We start from the raw sequence: 14,049 nt of genomic DNA on the forward strand, positions 1-14,049 counted from the left end.
AAATTAATTTTAGATTATCTTTGGGATATTGGGGAGTCAATAGCTTCTAACAAAATGTTTTCAAAATTGAAGTTTTAAAACGCTATTTTAAGCTATCTTTGGAGACATTAGGTGAGGGGGGGTGGTGTAATTGCTTCTAAAGAATTTAAAAAAGAATCTTAAAGAAGCAAATTCAGGCTGTATTTGATAGTAATGTTTGGAAAAGGAGGCTCGAGGGTCCTCCCCTGGAGCATTTTTGAAATTGAAGTCCTAAACATGCGTTTTAGGATAACGTTGGGAAAAGGGTTACAGCTTGAAAGATGTCTGCAGAAACTCTTTGATGTTGAAGTTTCAGAAATGCAATTTCAGATCATATGTAGATTAGGGTGTATCGAAAAAAACTTTTTTTCGAAATTAAATTTGTCAAGTTGATAAAAAGTTGCCTCTACCGACCCACATAATACATAAAAAAAATATCCGAATCAAAAATATTTTGGTGTCCCACACGAGACCTAAAAATTATAATTTTCTTCAAAAAATCATTTTTTTCTAAATTTGTCTTTTGAATAACAAAAAATGTTAAAATTTTTTCAAGTTGAAATATGTACACAGAAAAGTTGGAGAAAAAAGTAAGGGGGGAAAAAACTATTATAAACAATATATAAGTCTCTCCTGCGTATATTCTACGCTTCCGTGATTTTCACACACACACACACACAAAAAAGCTTTTACAAGACCATGTGGCTTGGTTAGAAACAGAGTTTCCAATCCTGCAGTATCCCGCATGATATTTTGTGGGATTAATATCGTGAAATTGAGAGCAAAATTCCGCAAGATTTCCAATTCTCGCAATCATTTTCCATGAAAACGTTTTCCAACTTTTGCAGCTCATAAAATGAATATTTTCACATATTTGCGTTTGCTTTAAACACTTTCAGGTTTGTTGTCGAGCTTGAACATGGTTGCTTCAAGTGGTCAGTCAGAAGACGCATGAGGGAGTTTTCGCACCTTCACCAACGTTTGCATTTATATAGAGCTCTTCTAAATTTCAAACTACCACAAATCAAGTAAGAAGTTTACCATTAGCGCTTAAAACTTAAGGTTTCTTGACAACATGCCAATTGAAAGCAAAGAACATTAATGGATAATTTAGCGTAATCTATCGCTGTATTAAATTTGAGCATCGAAAGTTGATCGTCTCTCCTTACTTTCTTCTATATCTAATATATAGAAAAAAATATTAAATTCGTGAAAATTTTCGAATTTCGACGGATTTGAACATTTTGGAGAGTCAATTTTCACCATTTTTGGAGACTGTCTGTCTCTCTATGTATGGTCTGTATATGTATGACCGGTTTCTCGTGGCCACTTCAGAGAAAACATTACTGCATGAAATCGAACGAAATTTGGTACGCATATGCAATTATGCACCCCAAGAGAATTGGTGTCCATTAGGTTTTGGCCTCACTTTCTCTAAGGGGGATGAAAAGCGATCGAACGTTATCTCGCTATAAGTAAAACGGGCGGACTAAAATAAAAGGTTGGTGATATCCCCACAGGGTGCAGATGGTGATTCAATTTTGATGCCAATATCTCAAGGCCAGTTTAGAAATCGAGCAATTTTTTCGTTACTTGTGACTGCTGTATCTCACCAGTAATGAACAACAGCAAAAACTGGCAAAATTTAAGCAAAAATTGGTCTACAGGTAGAGTTAAGAGAGTACAAAAGCTGATTCGATTTTAACGCCTAGAATTTCAAAGGGGGTGATTCAACCGAACGTTTTTTCTTGTTCATTGCGACTGCTATTCGTGAAGTAATGGTACGATTTAAAAGTATTCGGAATAAAATGGAACCCAGACAAAAATAGCCATTGATTCAATTTTTGCGTTAATCACTCCAAGGGTGATGATTTTGGTCATCTTTCGCGCTTAATTAAATCAATTTAATCAATTAATTATGTGCAATATTATTTCTAATGAAATATATGAGCTGTCATGTGATGGACAAAATGATCGTTTTCCGTGTAATGACCCTGTTAACATTTCAAATCACAGGCGAATTTTTTTTTATTGAAGTTGAATGGGGTGGTTTCCTTCAGTCAAAAGTACTACTTTTAGTCATTGAAATGGGTAGAATGAACAAAAAAAAAAAAAAAAAAAAAAAAACATGGACCCAGGAAATACTTTTATTTCCTCAACAGTTTTTTTTTTCAATTAATTTTTTAAAATGTCCGATTTTTCAAACAAGGCGTGGTCTTTATGACGTCACAAATGATGCACTTTGCCGCATCTTTCTACTAAGTTTCCACGTTATGATAATCAAGCAGCGAATTAAAATTGCGTTCTACGCTTGCTATCAACCATATCATTGCCAATGCACGTGAGTTAAGATGTGAATTAAATATTTTGTTCTGTGAATGGCAACATTGAATGGCATTTCATCATTTGTGATGTCACACGACAGAGGTGTAAACAATGAATGCGCACCGATGTAAGTAATTTTTTAAAAATATTAAACTTAAATAAATTATTTAAAAAATGCTCAGATGCTATATTTTTAAGCATGCTCTTTCAGAAAAAAATACTTTTAAATTTTGGTAACCAGCCTATTGTCTGTCTTTGTCATTTTTTCTTCATCAGGCTAGAAAAAGATTCGAATCGGCGGCGATCAGTGTTTGTGATTACGAACAATAAAGTTCCAAAACTACCTTCCTTTCCTGTCAATGTAGAAGCCATTATTAATCGAAAGGATATAGACTGGACGATGGTAAGACATTGTGGATGTTATACACTTATACAGTTCTTTTCTATGTTGTGGTTTTAATTACTTCACATCACATCATTCTTTTAGTTATTCTGTTAGCCCGTTTTATTGAACATCGTCCGTGTATTTTTTGCTAAGCCTGTAAAATAAGCCTGTTTTTAGAGCCACACGTGAAATATAAAATGAAATTAAGAGAAGTTTAGAAAATTCGAAAAGAGAAATGAGCGTTCAAGCCCAAGAGCAAGGGGAAAAGTAGATGATTTTGAGAATACTTTGAAACAATTTTCTAATTTTTAAATTCTTTTTGACCGCTTTGGAATTTTTCTATAAATGTTTTTATTTTTTTCTTAAGTTCATCGTCTATATTATTTGTCAACTTTTTTTTTTTTTTTTTTTGTGGGTACGCCGTAACTTCTTCAATATTTATTGAAACTTCTAAATAAAGCATTACTTTAAAGTTTTTTTCTCCCACTATCGGCGAAAAATAAACACGCAATGCACCTTTAGGCTGTTTTTTAAACAAAAAACGCTTAAAAGAACAGACTTCTAGAATTTTAGCTTTCGATCCAAGTAGATATCATGAGCGCTATCTAATGGGAAAATGGAGAAACTTTTTAATGATGGATTTAAAAAAAAAAAAAAAAACTTTAAGTTTTTGTTTTTTCTTCTCAAGTTCAAGAATAAAACCTTAAGTGAGGATGTGAAACCAACAAAGTTGCAAAAAAAAAAAAAAAACTTTGCTGCGTGCCATTTATTTATTTCAAAGCATATATGATAAAATTTTTATTTTCAACTTCCAGAATGTTATGCATTTAAATCTATACACTTAGTTTCTCATCTAGCAATTAGTATTTATTTGTATCTTTGAAAACAATGCCTTGTTACCTTCGGCAAATAATTTGTTTTGATATGGCGAAAGAAAAACGCGGTAAAAACGTCAAGCTTTCAACCAGAATATTTAAAACTAGCAAAAATACCCGGCGTTGCCTGGGTCATTAATAATTGTGAGAAACAATCGCTACTTTCTTTTGTTTTCTGTTTTAACTGGAAGAATTTAAAACACACGGCTTTGACTGCATTAAAAATTGAGCTTCATCCTTACCCATAAAAGTAAAAAAGCAATAAGTATAAAGAACGAAAGAGTATTCATTTAGAAACGAAAGCGCAAAGTGAAGCATATAAAAATTTGAAGAATTTCCAAAATATATCTAACAAAAACAAAGATCACTAAAAAAAAAATTTTGCGCTTTATTTACTTAAATAGTACACACACAAAAAAAAAGAAAAAATGTTCTCTACTATGTTTACCTAAGAGTGTAAAAAGTGAGTTTCCAAATGTTTGGCAAAGAATTTTCGAAACAATGGGTTTAATCTTTAATCATTTGATGTGGAAATTATATGACATCTTCTATTTTCGATCACGACGTTTTTAAACTAAGTTTTTTAGTAATAAATTATAGCCTAAGTTGCTCCCTGATAATGTAGCTATCAATGGTGAAAAATGGTTAAAATCCGTCCAGTAGTTTTGAAGTTTAACCCAGACATCCGGACAGAAGTAGCCCTTTATGTATAAAGATAAGGATGCAACTCCTAAAAAAGCAATAAATATCATGCTTGCTCTAGAGAGGCCTTGATTCAAAATTTACATTATGATTACTTTTAAAGTTCCTGTTGTTAGGCAACGAATTTTCGAAACAATGGGTTTAATCTTTAATCATTTGATGTGGAAATTACATGACATTTACTGTTTTCGATCACGACGTTCTTAAACTAAGTTTTTTAGCAATAAATTATAGCCTAAGTTGTTCCCCGATTATGTAGCTATCTATGGTGAAAAAATGGTTAAAATCCCTCCATTAGTTTTGAAGTTTACCCCGGACAGAGATTAGCCCTTTATGTATAAAGATGAAATGAATTACTTAGACAAAATTTCATTGACGCATCATTTTGGAAACGAACATCTATACATTTTTCATTACTGCCATTTCAACAATTACACTCTATATTTTTAAGTTTGTAAAGATTAACTCGAAAGTTGAAATAAAATAAGGTACCTATTGTTTCGATAATTATTCATTTATTTTCTAATTTTCTAAAATTATACATGATATATTTTCATTTATTGAACTTTTGTGAAGATACATCGCGTGTTTTAGGCTGCCATGGAGAATTACTTACGAAATCTTATGAAAATATCCTGCTACAGGAACTATTACGAAACGGTAGGTAATTTTTTAAGCATAATTTATGCCATTTAAATTTCATCTAGTAAAATGCATAAAGAAAAATGAAAGGTAAGGGTATTATTTTTTAGAAATAGAAGCGAAAATATGTATGTCTTTCTATCTGTTTATTTTGTTGTATTAATATACTACGTCTTAATAGGGTCATTGAGGTTAAAGGGAAATTAACCGCATAACCACACTTGTTATGATTCTTAAATCTAAACTATTGGTGATTGACTACCTGGCAAATATACTGTTTCAAAAAAAAAAAAAGAAGGAAAAGAAATCAGATACTTTCCTGGAAAATAATGGATAGCTAAAGTGCCTAATTTCTGGCAGTAACATATCGTCGCCTCAGATCAACAGTAAGATATTATATTAGTGTTATTTCCGGGATTAGATAGCTTACTGTTGCTCTGAGGCGATGATATCTGGCAAAAAACAGAAACATTTTCCGCTTAAAAACGGTAACCTTCCTGGGGGAAAAATACCGGAAGAGCTTTCCGAAGGATATAGAAACCTTCCCAAAAAAGCCAGTAGTAAAATAGTTTTTGGAATAAATCAGGAAGGATTCAAGAAAACTTACATGTATTGCAAAGCTACGGTGTCCAGAGGCTGCAATACACCCTTATCTGAGGGTGTCAATCCGGACGGCCCGTAATTGAGTTGAAGACGGAACACAATAAAAACGCCGAGCATATTTTGACACTGGTGGTAAAAAAAATTCCGTAAAAGTGAGAAGTCTACATCTATGTAACTGGTAACGATTCAGGAAACTTTTTGCAAAGAAACTTGATTTTCATGGGAAACTGGTGTAAATCTGTGAAATCCTGGAACTTTGCCCGGAAATAAACTGCCGTTTCGGGATTTTCTTAGTATAGGGATAACATTCTCTAAGTTCCGCGTGCTTCTAAACAACTGAGTAGGTATCACCTCACCACTATCTGAAGATGGCTCTGTGGAAAAAAGTTGTTTACCAAAATTTAGTAACCATAAATTTTCTCTCACAGCAGATCTACAAATGCGAAAGAACTGATTTCAACTCCTTTAATTTATCATGTGGAATAGAGTGAATTTTTTTACAGGAGCCACAAATTTTGTTCAATGTAACAGAAATTTAGTTGTAATGGAATTCAAGTAAAATAAGGGAAATTAAATCGGGACTGAAAATTTCGTTTCATTGGTATTCGTTGTGGTGAGATTTCACTGTTACTAAAAAAACTTTTTTTTTTTATGAATTTCACTTTTTCTCTAATTTTTACTGTGCAACTTAGGTGCTTTCTTTTACTCCATAAACAGAGGTTTCCACAAGGAAGGCTGGGCCCTAGTTAGAAATTTTGGGGCTGTAAGCACAACAAACTGTGGGGCCCCCTTAACTTGCAGAACCGGAAGAACGTGTTCAATCGAACATCTTTATGTCATTGCAAATGCTCTCATCCTCCGAGAAAAATGGCGTACCATCCAAATAAAATGGCACCCCCTCCCCTCCCCCCAAAAAAAATCACTGGTGCAATCCGCAACATTGACTTTTTTTAGGTTGACCCCATGGACATTTGCATGGCAATCGGCTGCAATAAACCGATGGTGTAAATAAATATTTTTATATGTTTTGATAATGTCACTGTAATGTATTTGTAATTTGAAATTTACGTAAATAAACAATTATAAAAGATTCCATGGCGCAGCCGTCACCATTGAAATTATTTGGTGGGTGGGATAATTTGAGATGGTTTTCGATCTCATTTGGGGGAATGGGGCTCCTGGGGGATGGGGGATTTTCCGTAACATTCGAGAGCGTGAGACATTACTCTTTGGGTTGATGGGCACCCTGCCATACATATTTCCCCCTGGGGTAATTTTGTGTATCTTACATAAATTTAGGGTGTAGCAGGGTGCAAAAATAAGCCTTTTATAGTTTATTTTAGAGTCAAACATACTAAAAACGAAGAAATGGTGCAAGGAAAGCCGACGTTTTCCAAGTTCCAAGCCATCTTAAATCAGTGGCGTAGCCAAGAGGAGTACATCCCCCCTCCCAGCAACTCAGAAATTTTCCTTTGTTGCCAATAGAGAAGGACTAATACTAATCATATCCCCCTCCCCCACCCCGACAACATTTTTTTGGCTATGCTACTTTAATTAACTACTCCTCCTAGAAGTTCTTCAGAAAAGCAGTTCTTCTAGAAAATGCAGCAAACTTACTGTTTGAAATCTTATTACCATGTAAATGAAAGGGAAATTGCTTAGTATCAACAGCTGCCATTGGCTCACAATGTTTTCACAGAGCCTCAAAGAATTAATAATTAAAAATAGTCAAATCTTTATTGTCGACATGTTTTGATGTTGGTAAAATTCATGCAATCATCGGCCATTAACGCTATCATAAACCCTGTTACAGTAGGGGTCCCCACTCCTTCTAAGAGCAAAGGCGCACAACCTAAATATCTCAAGGAACCCCCCCCCCCTGCAAAAAAGTAAGAGCTCTCTCTCTCTCAAAAAAAACCCCCTCAAAACACCGCCCCCCTAAAAATTTCAATGGCATAGTCTGCGCCATGACTCTCCTCCCCCCCCCCCTAGCTGTGCACCCCTGTGTTACAGTGAAGTAACATTTCACCAACTTGAATTTTCAGTTTCCCCTTGATATTTTGCAGGCGGAATTCTTTGAAATAGGACCGTTCTCTTTCATCGAGGACTTGGGGCCTAAAGGTAAAGAAGGTTTCGTATTTGGAAGAAGGGATTTCCAAAGCCCTATCTTGAAATGTTTATGCATTAAAGCATGCCCGTTCAGAAAGAAGAGGTAAGAGCTTTATTTCATCAAGTTGACCAGCTTTCTTTCGAAGCAGGGTTTTTTTTTTTTTTGGTGGGGGAGGTTAGGGGGTCGGAAAGTTTTGCCTAACAATTTGGTAGTTTTGTCGATAATATTGCAATGTTGAATGTTTCTTAACGACGCCTAATATCTCTTCGGTAATAGTGTAGTAAGCGATCTGCAGCTCTAGTTATCTAGTTACTCAATATATAGCGCCACTGGAAGCAATTGCTCTTTTTGAATAGCTAAAGTCCCGCCATCTATTAAGTAACTAGATAATTAAAACGGTATAGATAGCCACACTGATACCGTCTGTTCTCATTAGTGGTGTAGGTGTCTGTACGTTCCAGTATTGTACAATCCGGGAAAATTTTGAAGCCATCCAATTTTGCTCCTCCCAAAAATTAAAGTTTGAGGTGTCCCTGCCCATACACAGCAAAATAATTTCGTTTATACCACTGCAACGAATGCACTACTAAAACTTAGAATCTCTGCTGTGGGATAAGATTCTTTGACCTTCATTTATGAGGTATGCTGTTACAGGAGGCTACAACTCTTACTGTTAGAATAACAATGTATTTCGTTTTAGGTGGTTGTTTCTGAAAGAAAATTTTATTGGTCTGATCCATCCGAGGAAAGGTGTTATTGTTCGTGTAATGCTGCTTGATCGAGCGTTTAAAACAGGATCTGGAAAAAGAAAAGCAGGACATGAAAATGCTATCTTTATTCAAAATCTTAACGAGTAATTATAATTTCAGTTTATTCTATAAGCAATTTATTTATTTCACAAGAATGGTTAAATTTTTTTTAAAATTGCTACATTAATCTCGCATATTCATGTTTTGGGTGGGAATTTGAAACTGATTTTTTTTTTCATTCTGGAGGCCTCATTTAAATGAGGCAGTAATAAAAAAGATCGTATAAGTTAATGTACCTAACAGTGCAACTCCCTAATGACTGCATAGTTTTATCAATTTTTTGCACTATAAAGAAATAACGCAAAAAGAAAACGTGTTTATTTATTTTTTACCATAAGAAATTGCAATGATATATATTTACTTCAAGGTAATAACATGTGAAAACATTAATTTTATTACTTTTTTAATAAATAAAACTTCAAATGAAAATGATGAAGTTAAAATATTTTTGAACATGTTTTTACTTCCTTTCACAAAAAAGGAAGTATTGTATTCGCGAAAAAATTTTCACTCAAAAATCGGCCTTAATTTCCATTTTTCTCACCCCCGAATGAATGTTGAGGTTTTTTTTCGACCCAACCACATTTGGATACATGCCTAGGAGCCTACAGACACCCGAAATATCCTTTTTGACGAACCCCGAGTTGATTACAACGAATTTTCTCGTGACGTCTGTATGTACGTATGTATGTGCGTATGTGTGTATGTATCTCGCATAACTCAAAAACGGTATGTCCTAGAAAGTTGAAATTTGATACGTAGACTTCTAGTGGGGCCTAGTTGTGCACTTCCCTTTTGGTTGCAATCGGATGTTCCTAAGGGGGTCTTCCCCCCCTTTTCGGGGGGAAATCCTTGTTAATTTCGATGTAAACTCAAGTGGTGTTATAATTTGTCGGACACTTGGCAATATATTTTTTTTTAATTTTAAATTTGGTTTCAATTTGGCCACTGTTGGTGATATTTAGAAAGTAAACAATTTAATCCCATTAAAATTGCAAATAATGGGGAAATGACATTAAATTGGAGTAAAAGGAAGTCATGTGATGCACACATCAGCTCGTTTTTTTTTTAACTAGTCGAGCTCGATTATAACGACTAACGAGTGCGAAAGGATCACGATATTTGCTCGATATAACCGAGTGCTCGTAAAAAACGGGTTTGTCCAAAGCTCCTAAAAATTAGGTGCTAATTTCTGCACAGTACCAAAAAAGTTGGTTAATTTGCTTTGAACTGTCTTATTGTGTTTGAGTAGTGTTCATCGTCCGAAAGCCATGGTCATTTAAACCCCTTCTTTTGAAAATGATTTCTACAGATTGAAAGTTATAGTGTAAAGTGAGGTTTCTTCCCCTTGAAGTTCTTCCCATTTGTCGTTATCTTCGTCGCTTTCTACCTTTTTTTTCGTCACAATTAGCTTGAATTTGAGTTACAATATCCTCAGATGCTTCTTCAAATCCTTTTAAGTGTATTTATTTAACATAAAGTAGTTTTTCAAAAAAAAAGTGGGGGGGGGGTGGATAAAAAAAAATATTAGTACATAAACAATTTATTTCATTTAAAACCCTGTACATATGTTTTCCGTGTCATATGCTATGCTCTTCCACAGAAACAACGTTCAAGAATGATGCTGTACGAAAAGATCATCAACTGATACAGCACACAAATCAGAAATCACTATCCTTGAGTTACAATATCCTTGTTATCAGGGTTTATGACTTATCAATAACTTTTTCAGTTGACTTCAGTACCCCAAAGAATGTTTTTTAAAATAGGATAAGCTGAGCTGAAAGTCAACAGAAATTTTAAGAATAAAAAATATTGCTCGCTTTAAGCGAGGTTTGCTCGTTAAAAGCGAGTTATGCTCCCATAGACTTAACATTGTACCAACCAAATCTTTCTGATTTCGTCGCTAAATCCGGGTTCTCGTTAAATCAGGGAACGTTATAAGCAAGTTCGACTGTATTTATAAATCAATTTTCATAATAACGAAAAACATGAAAAAGTAAAAGCATTAAAATTAAAAAAAATCAACATGTATTTAATAAAGCTTACATAAAATAATTTTAAAATGACTCAACCTTGTAGTATAAATAATTTATGATATCATCAGATTCGCCTACCGGTTTTGTAAACCATTTCGTAGGCCCTCATATTTCAGAATTCGGAGAAAACAAATTCTGAGATGCATTTTAAGGTGAGATTTCATTTAAATTTTAGAATAATTCTTTATTGTTATAATATCTACACACACATTATTTGTACCACAACTACGTGCTCCAAAATAGTGCTATTCCACAAAATATTAAAATATATATCCATATATTGAACGATTTGAAGAAAACTAATCAATTCTTATATGTATGATCATTTCTTCCAGGAAATTGTATTTGAAATGCGAAACTAGTTTTCAGCAAGATGATTGGATGATAGAATTCAGTTACTATCTGGACCGAGGAATTAGGGATTTCGTCCTTCCTAATCGTTATGAATCGTTTGCTCCTCCAAGGCCAGGAACAGAGTGCAAATGGTAAACGTTCAAAATTATTATAATTTTATTCCATTAGTTTTTATTCTCAACTAGAAAATCGGCCGTCAAAGGTATGACGAGCGAAAACTGCTCCAACATTTGAACGAAGCACTTGCCTGTTTAAACACATTTTGGTAGCTGAAATTTAGTTTGAACACATTTTGATAGCTGAAATTTAAACCCTTACTCCAATGGATTAGTCCTAAACTCCAATAGATAGCGTTTATTGTTGACCACTTTTTCCTTTCTTTATTCCCCTGAAATGACAGTCTTGCCAGTAAAACAGTTAAGTTACTGGATCCAGTTCCGCTTTGTCAAAATAAAGCGTTTCCCTGCATGTCAAAAATTACCAAAACATATTAGCAAATTATCATACCGTGGCACGAATTTCATTGTTGATGACGTCAGCTTTACTCGATTATCCGCTATTATATATATGAGGATACCTAAGCCAAATATTGGTATTCGATTATTTATTGGGACTTAACGACTGGTTGACATTTATCGGTAAGCCCATTTTTTATTAGTGTACCAGGCGATCTACCACTCTAGTAATCAAGTTTCTCAATAGGTGGTGATATTAAAATCAAGTATTCTTTCCGTGTAGTTTAAACTTGCTTTTTTTTTCAGCTTTTCCTCCATCTATCGGGTAACTAGAGACCGAGAATGACAGATCTCTTGCTACTAAAACATCTTTCACATTTTTAAGAACCAAAAAACACCTTATAGGTATAAAACATCATGTCCGACTGAAATGTCGAAGTTTTGTAGCTCAAACACTGGCGAACTAAAGCTAGGATTATACTGAAATTGGTAAGAATAGGTTGAGCCTATTCTTACCTTGATTAATCATTAGGCTGACAGCACTGGTATGCGTGTGTATACAGAGGAGGGTTGAACTTATAAACAAAACTTCTGAAAATCCGATACATTTTTTTTTTTTTTGAAATACCAGACACTAAAGTCGCTATATATACATGCAGGTCGATGCATCAGCTTAAGTTTAGCCATTTTGGATCGGGTTTTTCCACTTTTGCGGAGCTACTGTTACCAGGGCAAAGTTTCAGGTTTTGCCAAATTAGCTAAAAATAATATTTTATGTAATAAACAATTCACGTGCTGCTAATAATTGCTCGCTGTGAAAAATCACCAAACGCGATAACTTGCCCGAAAAAACAACCACCTAAACACTCGCTCCGATTCAAAATGACTGATCTTAAGCTGATGCGTTGTCGACTCGTATATATAAAGCCTTACCGGAAGCTAATCAGCTTCATACACACAGAGGACCGCGAACAAAGCGCCTTTTGCCTCCGAACAAACACAGGGAAAATTTACAACACAAAGAGAACGAAATAGCACCAAGGACACAGATAGGAATCGAACCCACGATCTTCGGCACGCGAAGCGAAGCTTCTGCCACAAAGCCACTCTATACCTCGATTTTTTTTTCTCCCAAGTTTGCTAAGCATTTGAATATGGCCCCAGTAAATTTCGCTTACGCTTACAGGTCGTGACAATCCCTGAAACTCATAGGAACAAAGAGCGCGCTACAGGGAACCCCCGTTTCCATTACGTTGCCTTTGATTGGTGGATGCAGAGGTTTCGCTCAGCGCCTTTTGCGGTCAAAATGGGTGACGTCCAATCAAAAATAAGCAAACTTTGAAACGTTGACATTGATTGGTGAATGCATGAGCGGATCATAGTTACATCGGTTTAACACGGAAAAATCATTGTCAAGGCCCATTAAGCGTCAGCGCCATCTAGTGGGGCCATGATTTGAGAAATGTAGTTTCTCTTTCAACCGCGTGTCCGAAAACGGGGTTGAACTGAACCATTGTAAGGTAAGAAAAATTCCATATTCATTTTCAGGATTGTTGATGGGGCTACGTACTTTGAAGCAGTAGCCGAAGCCTTGGAAAATGCACGTGAGGAGATATTTATTGCTGATTGGTGGTTAACACCAGAAGTCTATCTCAAAAGACCAACCGTTCATGGACATTACTGGCAACTGGTCTATATTCTTAAAAGAAAAGCAGTAAGGAAAAACAATCTTTTCCAAATAGTACCGTACTGTTCAACCACGGATTGTATAGAATTGGCAAACGTCCAGCTAAGACGAGTCTACCTGAATGAGGGGGGGGGGGTAACAAATTGATGCGCGTGTTCCGTTCATTTGAATGCGTCTCTGCTTCATTTAAAGGCTAACATACCATGGGCGCCCATATGCAAAATTGTAAGGGGGGGCTCAGGTATTTTAACCATAGTTTAGCATAATATTTTCCCCATGAAAATCAATTTCAGGACAGATTAGAGTCATTAAAATTTGACATTTTTAATAACTTATTCATTAATGGCTGGAGAAGAAATATTTTTACATTTTTGTAAAGAAAAAAGTACTAAAAGCAAGGAAGTTCTAATTTTTAAGGGGGGGCGGAGCCCCTCCTTGCCCTCCTGTATGGGCGCCCTTGTAACGTACATCTGCAAAAGCGAACATCCCTAAAACTAATAGATGTGTCCATTTCCGCCTGTAAACCGGATGTTTGCCTTTCTATACCATCCGTGGTCAGACAATAATCGTGGTTCAAAAATGATTTTTAAATGGAATTCGGTTAAGAAATTTTAAAATTTTTGTTTCTCGAATAACTGTATTTCAAGTTGAATAACACTATTATTTGGTAAAAAAATGCGTTTTTGTACAATTTGTATATCAGGAGCAGATGAAGAAATTCTTCTATAGATATCACGATACTATCATTCTCTAAACGACTATCCAATTAAAAATACCATGTAATTTGTTGATACATCATGCCTTTAAAATGCAGCACTCTATTGTCATTACACTTTTGTACAAAAACCGTTAATTTTTCAACTAACGAAACTAAATAGCATACCCCCCTCCCCTTCCCCACATTTTTTTTCGTCGAGAAAGTCGTTAAGGTGAACTCAGAGCGATTGATATCATGAACCATATTAAAGAGTGTGACAGTGTGTTAAGCTATTCACGTGTTAGGGAATACCCAAAAGTAAGCATAAGTAATCTACTCATTCCCAAC

The 14,049-nt window shown here is 35.0% G+C and overlaps 1 protein-coding gene across 1 annotated transcript in view; it reads left to right on the plus strand.

The window, feature by feature from the left end:
• The window catches only part of LOC129228613 (phospholipase D2-like), a 73,885-nt gene that overhangs the window by 19,460 nt on the left and 40,376 nt on the right, over positions 1 to 14,049 (plus strand). Inside the window, exons 2-5 of the mRNA XM_054863294.1 lie at positions 7,617 to 7,762; positions 8,361 to 8,513; positions 10,844 to 10,993; positions 12,866 to 13,031. Of these exons, the coding sequence (XP_054719269.1) occupies positions 7,617 to 7,762; positions 8,361 to 8,513; positions 10,844 to 10,993; positions 12,866 to 13,031 (615 nt within the window). The remainder of the gene's footprint in view (positions 1 to 7,616; positions 7,763 to 8,360; positions 8,514 to 10,843; positions 10,994 to 12,865; positions 13,032 to 14,049) is intronic.

The sequence above is a fragment of the Uloborus diversus genome, chromosome 8 (genome assembly GCF_026930045.1).
Source record: "Uloborus diversus isolate 005 chromosome 8, Udiv.v.3.1, whole genome shotgun sequence".
Taxonomy (NCBI): Eukaryota; Metazoa; Arthropoda; class Arachnida; order Araneae; family Uloboridae; genus Uloborus; species Uloborus diversus.